Source organism: Pseudonaja textilis, chromosome 2, assembly GCF_049901715.1.
Source record: "Pseudonaja textilis isolate UNSWEBS1 chromosome 2, rPseTex1.2, whole genome shotgun sequence".
NCBI classification, from domain to species: domain Eukaryota; kingdom Metazoa; phylum Chordata; class Lepidosauria; order Squamata; family Elapidae; genus Pseudonaja; species Pseudonaja textilis.
Genome location: NC_141991.1, coordinates 244,324,142 through 244,341,315, shown reverse-complemented (window position 1 = coordinate 244,341,315; position 17,174 = coordinate 244,324,142). Strand labels below are relative to the sequence as shown.

At 38.2% G+C, this 17,174-nt stretch overlaps 1 protein-coding gene across 1 annotated transcript in view; it reads left to right on the top strand.

Moving 5' to 3' along the window:
• Positions 1 to 17,174, top strand: part of DCC (DCC netrin 1 receptor) — a 1,175,771-nt gene that overhangs the window by 873,198 nt on the left and 285,399 nt on the right. The window contains exon 8 of the mRNA XM_087927493.1: positions 8,994 to 9,150. Within this exon, the coding sequence (XP_087783619.1) occupies positions 8,994 to 9,150 (157 nt within the window). The remainder of the gene's footprint in view (positions 1 to 8,993; positions 9,151 to 17,174) is intronic.

The window sequence follows — 17,174 nt, the reverse complement described above, 5'->3', positions numbered from 1 at the left end:
ATGTTTGAGTTTGCTTTAAAAAACCCCAGTGATGTAATAAGTAAGCTGCAAAAATATACAAATAGATAGAGCTTTAGAAGATTTGTCTTTTTTGCAAATATTTTGGGGGTGAATCTAACTGTTTGCAAAATAGATTTGAAAAACGTGTGTGTATGTGTGTGTATTTTTCCACACTACCAGCAAATGTTTTATCTAGAGTATTTCTATTTCCATAATGAAGAAATAAATAAAAAGCAGAGGCAAAAGTTGCTATGAGATGACAGTTGAATGCACACTTATACCTGCAAACGTAAATTCAGTTGGTTTTCAAAAAGTGTCCTTTAAATCTATGGAGATTCTCAGTCATCCAGGTCATGGTTGACCCAAAAGTGCTTTTTCATGAGGCAACTGGGCTTTCTTTGTTTTTTTCCTTGAAGATGTTAACTGAAGAAGCTTCTTGGATGAAAAGTAAAATGTCTTCATGGAAAAACCAAGAAAGTCCAATTGTTTCTTGAAAAAGTACCTAGGGATGTAGAGTGGAGTGGAGTGGAGTGGAGTGGAGTGGAGTAAAGGGAAGGGAAGGGAAGGGAAGGGAAGGGAAGGAAGGGAAGGGAAGAGAAGAGAAGAGAAGAGAAGAGAAGAGAAGAGAAGAGAAGAGAAGAGAAGAGAAGAGAAGAGAAGAGAAGAGAATCTCTTCTTAAAAACTTCCAGTGTTGGAGCATTTACAACTTCTGGAGGCAAGTTGTTCCACTGATTCATTGTTCTCAGTGTCAGGAAATTTCTCCTTTGTTCTAGGTTGCTTCTCTCCTTGATTAGTTTCCACCGATTGCTTCTTGTCCTTCCTTCAGATGCTTTGAAGAATAGCTTGTCTCCCTCTTTAAATCTTTTTACTTTTTTTTGTTTTATCATTCTTTCAGTTCCTTACTGTTTGCAATGCACAACTTTATTTGAAACCATAGTTTGCTTCATCTGTGGCTGTTGATCACTCTCCAGTGTAGGCCTATTGCTCAATTCATCCAACATACCAAACCAAAATTAGCTTCATTATGCTTGATTGAAATGTGTTTTCCAGCCATTGGTTTGTGTGTATATGTTTGTTTACAATTGACTGGGACTGCTTTAGATATAGTAACATCCACACAGGTCAGAGTTTATTGCCTTCTTGGGGTTACTAACAGTAGTAGTTGTTCGTTGACTTGTACAGGTGGAAGGAGATCTTAAGCCATCATCTCCAACTTACTGCAATTATTTTCTGAGGTTTGGATACTTCAACTGATGAAATTCAAAGCCATGTTGACCTTATCGTGGGCAGTGCTGATTCATATCCAAGTGGTAGTCAACTACTTATTACCAAGCCAAGTAGCATCAATCATATATTTCTGCATTTGATTTTGGTTTCCTTAATGGAAAACTTTGTACAGACTTCTATTACTTTTTTTTCATAAATAATTTTTATTTTTAAAAACAAACATACACATACAAAACATAAAAACATAAAACCATCTTCCATTTTATATACATACAGCCTGTCAGTTGGTTGCAAATATTTTTGTGCTATCCTTTTGTAGTCATTTACTCACAATTTCTATCAGTTTTCACATTGTTGAACTAACATATGCTTATATATTTATCAGTTATTAATCATCCATGACTAAACTATTTATTCCATCATTTTATACGAGATGTTCCAAGTTTTATCTTAAAATTTATGTTATACTTTCAACCAGTGGTTATATATATCTATATTATGTTTCATATCAATTTATTAGATTTCTATCACAAAGTTATCTAGTCTACTACATTACCGTGTCTTTTTATCCAACCATTGATAAAACAAATCCCATATCATATAAAATTGTTTATCTTCTTGTTCTCTAATTTCAAATGTCAATTTACTCATTTCAGCACAGTCCATAATTTTCTTAATAACTTCCTCCTGCATAGGTATTTTATCGTTTTTCCAATTCTTAGCAAATACAATCCTAGCCGCTGTTAATACATTTATAATCAAATATTTCAACTCTTGTTGTATATTTCTGGTATTATCCCCAATAAAAAGATCTCTGGTTTAAAGTCTATATGTTGTTTTATCATTTTTTCCAACCATGTGTGAATTTTAGTCCAATATTTCTTTGCGTCCAAGCATGTCCACCACTTATGGTAATATGTACCAGGTATCTGATGACATTTCCAACATTTATCCAATTTGTTCTTAAACATTCTCACAATTCTGGTTGGGGGTAGATGCCACCCGTAAAACATCTTATACAGATTTTCTTTATATGCAGTCAACATTGTCATTTTATAATTTTGAGCCCACAATTTTTTGCCATTTTTGTAAATCAATCCCATATCCAAAATTTTCCCCCAAGCAATCATCATTTCTTTAACTTGTTCCTCCTCCAATTTAAATTCTAATAAGTGTCCATAAAGTTTTTAAATTACCTTTTCATCAGTACCCATCAAAATTTTATCAACCTATCATAAATACCTTCTGTTTTAACATCTTTATCAAATTTGGATTGTATTGCAAATATGAAAACCAGTTCATTTTTACACCTTGTTCTTCCAACACTTAGATTTAAGTTCACCCTTTTCATTCAATATCTCACCATATCTAACTGTTTGTTCCTTTTTATATTTTATTGGATAAGAAAAAGCTTCAATGGTAGATATCCATAATGGAATTTTTAAATAATATTGTCTTTTTATCTTCTCCCAGTTCAAAAACAATGCCTCTCGAATATAATGTCTTCTAAAGTACCCCTGTGTTTTAGTTCCCTTATACCAAAAGAAGGCATGCCATCCCAACAGCAAGTCATGCCCTTCTAAGGTCAATAGTCTATTGTTTCTTAATGTTATCCATTCCTTTACCTACATCAAATTTGTTGCTTGGTAATACAACTCCCAGTTAGGCAAGGCAAACCCTCCTCTTATTCTTGCATCTTGTAACAATTTTAGTTTTATTCTTGCTTTTTTGCCCAGCCAAATATATTTCAACACAATTCTATTTAAATCTTCAAAAAAACTCTTTCCCTATTACTTTTTGTCTGTTATTTTTAGCCAACCAGACTCTGTCAACCAGACTCTGAATTTTCTGATACACATTCTCTTCACATCCCCATCTGAGTCAATGATAAAAATGTTGAAGCCTGTTCTGAATTCTATGCTATCCTATTTGATACCATCCTTCAGTTGGATGGAGAATGATTCTTGAGGACTCTGAGTGCAGTTTCCGTGCCCGTTAGCCAGCACACACTTAACTAGCTTGCTAGCCTGAATGCCATGTGGCATTTTGTCAAATGCTTTGCTGAAATCAAGTTGTATTATTCCTACAACATGACCACAATCTGTTCAAGGCATATACCTTAACAAAAGAGATCAGATTAGCCTGGCAAGATTTTGTCTTGACATTTTGGAACAATCATCACATTATTTTCCAAGTACTTACGGATCAATCTCTATCTAATTTGTTCAAGAAGCTTGTGATTCCATTATCCCACTGATTATTCCATTGCAGTTCTGCTGAATTTGCTTTCATCCCTTCGGCAGATAGGAATAACTTTTGCATTTTCTAATTGTTCTGCACTTTTCTTTAGCATTTATCAAAAATAATATGTGAGTTTTATTAGACAGATTGGAAACTCCATTACTGCCCAGGATATAATCCATCTGACACAGGGAATTTAAAATTATACTGAGTAAGAATTCCCAGCCCATGTTTATCACTCTCACTTTTCAGCTTCTTCATAATTTGCCTTCATTCTTCTCAAAGAATATAATGCTGTCTCTTCAGTTCTAGACTACTTGAGTATGTTGATTAGCGACCTACTCCTCTTCCATCTCTTAAGCATATGATGATGTTGTTTTGACTGTTGTTCTTCTCAAATCTTAATTAAGGTTTCTGGAACTCAGACTGAATGCTTGAGCTGCTTTTCTTTTTCTTTGCTTAAATGGTTTACAACTGTGCTTTTATAGTATTACTATCTCTTTTAGGAACTTTTTTTAACCTATTTGTAATCCTTTTCTCATTGATTTATCCTGCTAGGAGTTTACTAATAATTTTCCAAAGTTTACTAAATCCCATCTTTTTGAAGTCCAACACATACTCTTGACTAACTCAGTCATAAGTTCCCGTAAACTCATGAACTCCAGCTTTACATATTATTTTATTCAAGTTCCTGCTACATCCACTCCATTCACAATATTCTTCATTGATTAGGGTTAGGATTCCTCAATGTCTTTCTGTCATTCCCTTGAGCAGGGCTGTCAAACTCGCGGGCTGTGAATCGGGTGCATCACGCTCTGGCCACACCCACACCCAGTTTAGCGAAGAGGAAAAAAAGTCATGATATGTCACATGACACTGCCACAATGTCACAAATTTGACACCCCTGCCCTAGAAGAATGCCATCAGCAGTCATGTATTTCTCAGAAGAACCAAGTTTGTCACCATTTGTATTGCAACAGATGTATGGATAATTAAAATTCACCATCATTATGGGGATTCCCTACCTCTCTGAAAGAGCTATGGTTTGTTTTTGAATCAATCTCTTTGGTGGAAGGCAGTAGCAAACAGCATGAAAGTATTATTTTATTGACTCCTACCATTCTCTTTAGTATAATTCATTTGCTTGGATTTTTTTTTGTCCCTTTGTGAATATTAAATGTGACGTTCCCTCTCTTTCAAATGCTTCTTGTCATTTTGAATAAGTTACATTTTTTAATTGCTATCTGATCTTATCTTGCAGTGGAATTTGTTTGTGTGTTTGTGGGTGAGTGCGTGGATGGGCAGAACCCTTCAAGTCAGCTTTTTTTTTTGTTTACTCCTGGTTATTGCTTCATTCTGTTATTGTATATTTCTTGTCTTCATGTTGAATCAGTTTCCTGACCTGGTCTACCACAGAGGACTGACAGGAAATTAATTCAAGTCACTATGGTTTCTCGAAACCAAATACTGTTCCTCTGCAATATCATTATTTCTCTTTCCAGTCCTTTACATTAAGTGAATAAGTGGGACCATCATCTCAACTGACAGATTTTCCCTTCATATACATCATATCAAAGCCCGTTGTGATATGATTGGAGCTATTATTGGAAGTATTATTTCATCCCACATGGATCAGCAGAATATATCGGTCTAATCTCTTTTTGAAAGTCTCCAGTGATGAAGCTCCCACAACTTCTGAAAGCAACTTTTGTTCCATGGGTTGATTGATCTCACTGTCAGAAAATTTCTCCTTATTTCCAGGTTGAATCTCTCCTTGTTCAGTTTCTTGTCTGGCCTCCAGGCGCCTTGGAAAATAGCTTGGCCCCCTACTCTCTGTGGCAGCCCCTCAAATATTGGAACACTACTATCATGTCTCCCCTGGTCCTTCTCTTCACTATACTGCAAAAGCAGGAAACATAACAGTGGATTTTGTTTTATCATAACATTAATCCATGTTCCCATAACACAACACTCTTCACAAGCTGATGGAATCAACTGGGTTTCCCAAGGTGTGCTCTGAGCTTGGTTGTTTTCTTGCAGACATTTCATTATCCAAACTAGGTAACATCACCAGTGCTAGCTGTCATGTGTTATTTCTGTTTTCATGGAGATGAATTGCCATATAAATGACCTTTGCAATCACCTTATAAGCAACTGCATCCTCTTTCTGGATGACGTAAAACTGTTCAACACCACTATCCTTCAAAGCAATCTTGATTATGTGTCTGAATGGTCAAACACCTGGAAACTCCATATTTTGACCAACAAATGCTCTGTCCTACACATTGGTAAAAAAAATTCAGTACACCAAATACAAACTAGGCGGATATGACCTCATTGATGATCCTCACTCTGTCAAGGACCTTGGAGTTCTCATATCAAATGACCTAAGCGCCGGAGCTCACTGTAACAGCATTGCCCAAAAGGCATTAAGAGTTGTAAATCTAATTTTACAAAGCTTCTCCTCCAGAAATATCAAATTGCTAACTAGGGCATACAAAACTTTTGCCAGAATAATACTCGAATACAGCTCAGCAGTCTGGAATTTGCACTGCATATCAGACATACAATTGAGTGAGTCAGAAGTATTTCATGAGAAGAGTACTATACTCCTCTGCTCGCAACAGAATACTCTATATTACCAGGCTTGAGATTTTGCGCTTGGACAACCTTGAACTACGCCACCTACGGTTAGCCTTAGGCATAGCACACAAAATTATCTGCTACAATGTCCTACCAGTCAATAACTATTTCAGCTTCAACCGCAACAATACAAGAGCACACAACAGATACAAACTCAATGTAAACCACTTCAAACTTGATTGCAGAAAGTACGACTTCAGCAACAGAGTGGTCAATGCCTGGAATGCACTACCTGACTCTGTTGTTACATCCTCTAACCCTCACTCCTTTACCCTCAAACTATCCACTATTGACCTCACCCCATTCCTAAGAGGTCTGTAAGGGGCGTGCATAAGTGCACCATCGTGCCTACCGACCCCGTCCTATTGTCCCCATTTATTTATACCTATTTTCTGTATTCTTACTCATGTTTATACTTATATCTATTACCTTGTAAGCAATTGACAAATCAAATAAATCAAATGAATAAATAAAATAAATAAATAAGTTCCACAATTCTCTCTTTGTCATTTTGAAGGCTACTACAAATATATGCCATTTGTTTTCAGGCAGGAGCATAAACATTCATTTTGTTAGGGATTCTAGATGGCCTACACAGGTTCTTCTTTATCTAAACAGCAATAGTCTCCCCAGCAATAGTCCAAATAACAGTAGTTGGATTGACAGGGTAACCATAAATCACCCTATGAGTTTCCATGGCTGGAGGTGGACTTGAGCCTTGGTTGCAGGTAATTTTGATCACTTCACCATTATTTCATTTCTTAATAAAAGCTCCATTGGTGGGAGAAAAATGTCAATTTGTTATTATTTTCTCAGGCAGTGAAGTTAACTAAGTATAAACTCTAGATTTAGAAGAAAATCCCACCAACAATTTTAACTGGCAAACTCTTGTTAATCCTTCCTTTCTAACAGATTAACAGGGTTGGAAGGGACCACGTAGGTCACCTAGTCCAGGGTTGCAAACCTTTTGGATCTCAGGGACCACCAAACTCATAATTTTAAATCCTGCGGACCACTAATATGAATTTTGACTGATGATGGCTTGCTGACGTTGGTGGGAAAGTCGGTCCCATATTCCAGAGCTGTAGTAGTCACAGGACTGGCCCATTGGTCATCCCAGAGCAGCTGCTTCTCCCCCCGGATGCACCGGCCTGACATGGACTGGAGAAGCTGCTCCGGGATGACCAATGGGCCAGTCCTGTGACTACTGTAGCTCTGGAATATGGGACCGACTTTCCCACCAATGTCAGCAAGCCACCCCGGGGCAGATTTCCCGCCCCCACCATTGGTCTTACCTTCCAGTTCCAACTTGCCTGGCTCTACTCAAGGTAAGGTTTGCGCTTGGCTGAAGAGTGGGGGCTAGCAGGTGGGCGGGCCATGTGGGCGGCACAGCCTTGTGTTCCTACGCAGCCTGGATTAATTGCTTTGGGGGGAACATTTCTCTGCGGACCACCAACATTTTCTTGCGGACCACCAGTGGTCCCTGGCCCACCAGTTGATGACCTCTGATCTAGTCCAACCTCTACACAAGCAGGAGATCCTACCCCATTTCTGACAGATGGCAGTCCAGTCTCTTCTTGAAAACTTCCAGTGATGAAGCTTCCACAACTTCCAAAGGCAACTTCTGTTCTTATTCATCTTATTAACAAGTGAACATAAATTGGTCAGGAAGATTGAAGGGAGAGGGTTGTTTTTTTTCCCCCTTATTCCTCAGTCTATTCAAAATTCCCACTCTTTTACCTCGTCTCTTTCTCTGCCTCCTCTTTCTGGCAAAAGTGGCCATCCAACTGGGCAATATTGACTCATTTGACAATTGCCATGCTTAGCAAAGGAAACGTTGGTCCTAATTATGGTTGTAAGTTGAGACTATCTTGCCAAATGTGAAAAAAAAATGTGAAAAAAAACATGTAAAGGGATGCAGTGGCTCAGTGGCTAAGGCGCTGAACTTGTTGATCAGAAAGGTCATCAGTTCAGAGGTTTGAATCCCTAGCACCACATAATGGAGTGATCTCCCGTTACTTGTCCCAGCTTCTGCCAACCTAGCAGTTCAAAAGCATGTAAAAATACAAGTAGAAAAATAGGGACCACTTTGGTGAGAAAGTAGCAACGTTCCGTGCGCCTTCGGCGTTTAGTCATGCCGGCCACATGACCACAGAGACGTCTTCGGACAGCACTGGCTCTTCAGCTTTGAAAAGGAGATGAGCACTGCCCCCTAGTGCCAGAAACAACTAGCACGTATGTGCGAGGGTAACCTTTACCTATCTTGCCCAAATCCAATCTGGTTAAATACACTTAGAGAAATGTTGGGTGATGATGTTCATATTCCCATTTCTTTCTTGAAAGAAACTGATTTAATGATCCCAAATGTAAAATTGGCTAATAATTTTATGATAAACAACAAAAGTAACACAAAACAGTGAGTAAGCTTAGAAATGTTTAAAGGGTTACCATATCTGCACTGTGGAATCCAGGAATCTACCAAATGTTAACCCAACATATAGGTTTGCATTTCTTGGTTGTCATCTAATATTCTCAGGGTTGGCTGTTGTTGTTTTTTTGCAGTTCAGTTATAGTAGCCCTGCTATAAAGAGTTCTTAATCAGAAAAGTGAGTTAGAAAAAAGAGGAGGCTATTTATACAAAAGCTAGTTTATAGGTTTGTAAAAAAATGAACTGTGGATATATTTAAAGGAGAGGTTTTATTGCTAGATTTTTTAATCTCTCTCCCTCTCTCTTTCCCCGTGTTTATCCCAATCACAGCTGATTTATCTAGCCCTGTGTTTTCTGAAATGTTAGTTGTACCTATGACCGTGTTTCCCTCCCACCCTGCAACCCCTACACCATCTGTCCGCCTGATGAATTCCTCTCCTTCCCCTTCTTTAGCTATCCCAAGTTCCAGGATCCTTCCCTCTGCTCCCCGAGATGTGGTCCCTGTCTTGGTCTCCAGCCGATTTGTCCGTCTCAGCTGGCGCCCCCCTGCAGAGGCCAAAGGGAACATTCAAACCTATGCAGTCTATTTTTCCAGAGACAGCATCAAGAGGTAGGTCTGGATCATGTTGTATATCTCTTAAAGATACAGGAGAGCTTCTTCTTCACCAAGGAAATTCAAATCATGTGGTCTGCATGAATGATATAAGCTGAGTTATCTAGTGATTGATGCAATAGGTAGATGATAGTTAGATTAAAGATAGATGATAGATAGATAGATAGATAGATAGATAGATAGATAGATAGATAGATAGATAGATAGATAGATAGATAGATATGGGACAGACAGACAGACTGACAGACAGACAAGACAGACAGACAAGGGAGGGAGAAATATATAGATAGATAGATAGATAGATAGATAGATAGATAGATAGATAGATAGATAGATAGATAGACAGACAGGCTGGGATAGACAGACAGACAGACAGACAGACAGACAGACAGACAGATAGATAGATAGATAGATAGATAGATAGATAGATAGATATGACAGACAGACAGACAGACAGACAGACAGACAGACAGACAGACAGACAGACAGATAGATAGATAGAGAGATAGATAGATAGATAGATAGATAGACAGACAGACAGACAGACAGAGAGACAGACAGACAGACAGACAGACAGACAGACAGATAGACAGATAGATAGATAGATAGATAGACAGACAGATAGATAGATAGATAGATAGATAGATAGATAGATAGATAGATAGATAGATAGATAGATAGATAGATAGATAGATAGATAGATAAGAGCTAGAGAGACAGACAAGAGATAGATGACAGAGATTATGATGAAGATGATGATGATAATGATAGACAGACAGACAGATGACAGATAGGACAGAATCTCCATCCACACCCATGTGAGAAATCCTAGATAGTAAAGACAGGCTAGCTCAGCAAGGTCAATTTGTCCCAACCAATTGTTGAGATGAAGTCAAGTGTCTCATCATAGTAGAACATCCTACAGAATGAAGGTGCTTCACGCAACTTTACCAATGGAATGTTTTCAATAATTCACCAGTTATAATTACCTGCCTTGTATCATGTGTTTCTAACCTTGGAATCTATACCTGTCAAATCCATCAGTGGTGGGTTGCCTTCTGAGAAAAAGGCTATATTGTGAACAGTTAGAGATCCATCAGTGTTAGGATGGCAGGCAGATAAAAACAGGGAAAGTGTCAACTTCAAGTTCAACTGAGTTGTAATTGAATTCATGGCCATGTGAAACACTACTGAAGTATTTTCTCATTGCTTCCATTCAAATACAAACTAAGTTCAGTTTTGCTTAGCTTTAGTCATAATCAGATACTATGTCAATTATTTTGCAAAGTATCTTTTTTTTTAAAAAAAATATAAAGAATCCAAACACTTTTCAAATGTTTAAATAATGGATGTCCAAGTTTGGGAACTTTAAGACCTGTAGACTTCAAATCTCAGAATTCCCTAGCCAGCCATATTGGCTGGGGGATTCTGGGAATTGAAGTCCACAAGTCCTAAGTTTTCCAAGCTTGAAAACCACTGGTTAAATGGTATCTTCTAATATAGATATATTTTAAAAATGGTTAAGATTGTGGAGAGGAGGGGTTACAATAAATGGTTTACTATGCAAACATTTGCATAAAATAATCAATAATAGAATCTACTTCCATAAAGAATATCATCATCAATTTAGCTAGAGGGTATAAGCACTAAGGGACGGGGTGGCTCAGAGGCTATGACACTGAGCTTGTTGATCAGAACGGTCGGCAGTGTGGCAGTTCGAATCCCTAGCACCGCAGAACGGAGTGATCTACTGTTACTTGTCCCAGCTTCTGCCAACTTAGCAGCTCAAAAACATGTAAAAATGTAAGTAGAAAAATAGGGACCACTTTGGTAGGAAGACAACAGCATGTGCATTTGGCGTTTAGTCATGCTGGCCACCTGGCCACAGAGATGTCTTCGGACAGTGCTGGGTCTTCTGCTTTGAAAGGGAGATGACCACTGCCCCCTAGAGCCAGAAACAACTAGCACATATGTGCAAGGGAAACCTTTACCTTTACTTATAAGCACTAAACATTGGCCTTAAAATGCCACATTTAATTAAACAATAAAACTTTGAGAAAACAATTTAAGACTTTGCATGGTGGTGATGACAGCCTCAGGTCTTGTGAACTTTCAGGCTTTCAGTGTGAACAAACTAAACACAGTTTCCTTTAAATGCTTGGGTAGAATACAGAGTCATTTGTTTTTTATACATTTTTTTTTTTTTTTTACAAAACAGCTATTTTTCTCTTTATAATAATAGCGGATCTGACATTAACCTGAGGCATGTTCAGAAATTGACAGACAAATTACTGTAATTCCTGAGAACTGAATGATTCTTGGTGTTGCAGAATAACAGTGATTTTTCTTCAGAATTGACAGTTTTCCCATGACTGGCACTGCATCATTCTGTGACATGAGTCCAGCCCTTATACATGCCTGGGTTGTTGAGGTTCTATGACAGTGATGGCTAACCTTTTTTGGCACCGAGTGTCCGAAGCGTGTGCACAAAATGCAATGTGGGTGTGTCCCCTGCATGCACACACACTGCGCCTTCCACACATGTGCACTCATCCGCTGTGCATGTGCCCCACCCCTACATATGCACATGCATGCCCGTGCATGCACCTCCTGTATGCGCAGCAGAGACCCAAAGACCAGCTGGCTGTGGGTGCATGTGTGGTGGAGCTGAGCTGGAGTGACACCTCTGGTATGCATGCCATAAGTTCGCTATCACGGTCCTATTACATCTACCTTAAAGCTCATGCTCTCCAAGTCCAGGACTTCAGTTCCATCAGGCATAGACGTCAGGGTCAGTGGCATGAGAGTGTGTGATTTTTAGAAGAAAATCTAAGAATGCTTAAACCAATCGTATTTAACCAACTTAGAACTAAGAAGAAATTCCCTGAAGGTTAGAGCAATTAACCAGTGGAATGACTTGCTCCAGAAGTTGTGGGTACGGAAGATTTTTTAAGATGAGATTTAACAGATTACCAGAATTGGAAGGAAGGGGATTACCAGGTAGAAAGGGATTCATTTCAGAGGAGTAAGAGGTAACTCAGTTTAGATATTATAGGTGTGAGAAAGAGGGTGAAGACAGCTTCTCCATAATAGTTCATAGAGTGTATTGTGGAGGCAGATATGAGCGGTGTGATGACCTAGTGGTGAACATGCTCAACTCCCATTCAGAAGGTTGAGAGGTCAATCTCAGATAGCGGCAGATGTTTCTCCCCTAGGCAGAAAGAAAAAAAAATATCTGCTGCGAACTCCATGTGATGTCAGGAAGGGCATCCGGGCAGTAAATTCTCAGATTCATCCAGTTGCCCTGACTCTACCGCAAATTAAGGTGCTACAGAATCATGAAAAGGAATTTTTATTGTAAATGCAGATAGTAGAGTCCTCAGACTGGCAGGATTGTGTCTATAGGTATATAAAAAAAATCAGCTTTGGGCCTATATATCAGATTTTGTTTGTATACGACATTTTATCTCTAAGCTATAAGGGACTGAAGAGGCCAAATGATTCTATTTCATTTGTAAAAACTAGATTAAGGAAGTAGGAAAGAAAAATAATGCCAAACCTGAGCCCATTTTTCTGTTAACTGAGTATTGTACAACCAGAAATACTACCAAGATTCTTTTACCTTGAAGCAACTAATTAGATATTTAATAGATTATAGCAGCAGTTGTCAGCTACTTACTAAATGTGCAAAAATGATGCAATTACTCTGAAACATTGATGCAATCACTCTGAAACATTTACAAATGTTGTTCTACCTTTCTTATACAAACTGCCACTGAAGAGTCCCATGTTTTTTAATCATTATTTGAAGCTATCTTTCATTTACTTAGCAATTTTCTCATTTTCTCCATGACTTCTCAGCATGTCCTTGCTGCCAACACATTTTAAAATAATATTTTACTACTGCTATATTTTATTAGCTTTATGAAGCATTTTGTGTTTCTGTTTAATCACCTGAATTTATGAAAGCCCTGAAGCCCAAAAATCCCATTCACTGTTGCTGAGGATCCATTGTACATATCTGCTCATTCTTTAAAAATTCATATCCTGCCTTTAATGTTTTTCATAAACAACTGAAGGCAACAAACATACCTGATATTCCTTCCTCCTCATAATCTCTACAACAATAGTAACTGGCCTCTGTTATTCACTCTGTTTTCATGCCAAAAGTGGGACAAGATTTGACCTGTCTCCTGAGATTGGACCAAAGTGATGTAGCTGGCATTTATATCTAAAGCAGGATTAGAACTCACAGTCTCTTTGTGATTGGCCCAAAGTCATTCAGATGGCTTTCATATCTAAGGCAGAACTAGAACTCAGAGTCTTCTGGTGTTGTGGTTAGCCAGCAGCAGGTGTGGATGGCTGAGGAGAGTGAGGACTCAGATGAGGGGCCAGAACCATTAGGGAGTGGACTGCTGCCTTCAGAGTTTGTGGGGGCTGGCAGCAGCGATAAGGAGGTTCCCGAGGAGCCTGTGCCAAATGTGTGTGCGTGCAGTGTTGCTCGTAGGAAAGAGCAGCTGCAGCAGCATGGGTGACTCAGGAGTAAGGCTACAAGGTAATGGCCCCTCCTTCAAGAAGATAAAAGCCAGCTGTGAATCAGACGTTCTTTGTAGAAAGCACAAACGTTTTGAAAGTCCAGCCTCGTGGACATTGAAGTATCTTAAGTTGGAATTTGAAGACTCTTGTGTTATAAAATATTTCTTATCTGTTGTTCTTGGCAGCCTTGTGAAAACATGGCAAGACTCTTTCTTGTCAGAGCTAATTATTGGAAGCAGCCTTTTATATGTGAAGAAACAGGATTCATAAGTGAAACATTAAAAGGTTGTGCTGCTGCCTTTGTTTTGTGTTTGCTCTCTTCAAACCACGTGTGGGTCAGAACATCTGATTTCTATGCCAGCATCTTCTCCACTGGCTTTTATACTTCACTGAAGACTTACAACAGCAATAGCACTTAGACTTATATAGACATCAGTGCATTACAGCCCTCCCTAAGCGGTTTACAAAGTCAGCCTGTTGCCTCCAACAATCTGGGCCCTCATTTTACCCACCTCTGAAGGATGGAAGGCTGAGTCAACCTTGAGCCTGGTAAGAATCAAACTGCTGGCAGTCGGCAGAATTAGCCTGCAACACTGCATTCTAACGACTGCACCACCATGGCTCTTATACAATATCCCACGGGTCATCTTTCCCCACACAAGTCATTAGTCACAGATAGCAGGAATGCAGGATGACAAAGAAAGAAAATGTATGTGACTATAGTTATCCTCTCTGCAAGTTACTTTTCACCTTTAAGTCATTAGGGTTTTTTTTAGGACAGTGTGTCGGGTTCTAAGTAATGTAAACATCATAAACAAACTCAGAGGCATTTCAATTCCTCAAAGAACAAGTTTATTAAGGTACACCATCTTGGCCCTAACTAGTGGAAAGCCAAATACTGAAAGTTTCCCGGCTTTCCACATCACTATAACTAGGATTTTCCAAAACAATATGTCACATTGTCCAACCGGGATGTGAAACGGTTGCCTGGCAACTTCGCTCCTCCTTCCTCTGGCCAGGCAGCCATTGGAACATGGCTGACTCATCATCCAGCTATGTTGTTTTGGCTGGAACTCCATCCACCTCAGCTCTCTGCCCTTTCAGCTCCCAAGTGTGTCAAACTGAATTCATATGAATAACCCAGATATAAACCAATCCACCATCTAACCAAATTCAGGCTTGACACAGTGATTGCAGTTGACTGTTAAATATGGCAGTCACAGTTTTAAAAATGGTTGGGATACATCCATGGTCAGGACAAACGATTCAAATTTAATTTAATTATTTAATTTAATTATTTAATTAAATTAAATTAAATTAAATTAAATTTAAATATAGTTCAAATAAAATTAATTCAAGGTAATCAATGGGATTACTCTCCAGATATTTACTCATAAGGCAAATATCAAGGTAATTTAATTGACCTTGATGAAGAAATGTATATTGTGAGTATCTTTATTGAGGTAAAGGCACCAAGATTTGCCTCCCTGAGGTAAAAGAAGCTAATATAAGCACTTTTTCCTACTAAGTCCCAATAAGTCTCTAGCTGCACCTGTAGAAGAGAATGTTGCTATCACTATACCCAATAATGCTGTGTATAATGACATATACAATATATCAATTTGTGGATTGATTATATACCATCCTGTTGTTTTCAATTCAGTACTAATCACCTTATATTAACAATATACCGATAAACTATTTCACTTTGTACAAAATATCACTTACTTTTTTCCCTTGAAGATATTTGACTTCTCATCCAAGAAGCTTCTTCAATGGACCTTCATATTGTCTTTCCCTGCTTTATGTAAGCCAAACTATTGTTCTCAATATTTGCAATAAAATGAAGATAAAAAATTGGAACTTTTGTTATTATACATGGTGACAGCAGCAAAATTGTTATATGAGCAAAAATGAAAAGACACTTTTATATCTACCATGGAATAATGGTTGCAGAAGTTGATGGAGTTAACTGAAATGGAAAAATTGACTACTCTGATTAAAGAAAAAAATATAAGGTACTTTCGTTTCCACATGGAAAGAGCTTCTAAATTTCGTGCTTGATGTGGAAAAGAATGTAACTTTGACTTTGGGTTTTACAGATTAAATTGATACATCTTTATAGAAATGACTTGTTCATATTATTATGGAAAAACAAAAATCTGTGACTTGAAGTTTTATTGTACTGCAATAGAGAGAGTCAGAAGTCAATACTTCTTTTTCTTTTCTTTTTCCTACCCTTCCTCACTTCCTTTTCCCCTTTCCCTCCCTTCCCTAACATTCCCCTATTTACTTTGATATTTTATATTTTATAATACTTAAAAATTCATAAAAATGTTTTTAAAAATAGTTGCAATAAAATTCACAACTTTAAACAACAACAAAAACCTCCTAAATGTAGGGTTTTGATGAGCCACAGTGGCACAGTAGTTAGAATGCAGTACTGCAGGCTACTTCTTCTGACTGCTGACTGACTGCAATTTGGCAGTTTGAATCTCACCAGCCTCAAGGTTGAATCAGCCTTCTATCCTTCCAAGGTCAGTAAAATGAGGACCCAGGTTATTGGGGGCAATAGGCTGACTCTGTAAACCATTTAGAGAGGGCTATAAAGCACTGTAAAGTGATATATAAGTCTAAGCGCTATTGCTCAGGGGTGGAATTCAAATTTTTTAACAACCAGTTCTGTGGGCATGGCTTAGTTGGTGGGCATGGCTTGGTGGTCAAGTTATTGGCTGGGCATGGCCAACTCAATATCACTCACATCAAGGCATACATCTCCTCGCCTGGCCTCTCATAACTATGGGGATGCTGCAACAGTTGTAAGTGTGAAAAATGGTCATAAGTCACTTTTTTCAGTGCCGTTGTAACTTTGAATGGTCACTCCACACAAGCAAAGTACCAGCAAAGGAAGGGGAAAAAAACTCCAGAGACGTTCCTGAGACAGGAAGTCTAGACCTGCCAAGAATGTAATAAGGGTTAATAGAGAGGCAGTTTCTGTAAGCAACACCAGAATGTTTCCTTCCTGCCTTCCTTACAGAATTAGGCCAGTAATTTCTTCAAACAACTGGTTCTACAAATTGCTTAGAATGTTAACAACCGGTTCTAGCGAATAGGTGCAAACTGGTAGAATCCCACCCGTGCTATTGCTATTTTGGAAACTCTGAACACTAAAGTAATCTTAGTAAAATCTGCTAGCAAAAGTGATGTGTTTAGTTGAGAAACTTTGTTCATTTTTCATGACAGTTATACACACACCTACCTACTCACCCACACATATTGATGTTGAAATGTGATATGTCAAAAAAGAAGAAAGAAAAGAAAGAAAGAAAGAAAGAAAGAAAGAAAGAAAGAAAGAAAGAAAGAAAGAAAGAAAGAAAGAAAGAAAGAAAGAAAGAAAGAAAGAAATGGGATTAAAAATCAAACCTGGAATATTTTTCAAATGCCAGGAGAAACTGCAGAGCAGTTTTTAATAAACGTAAACCCAT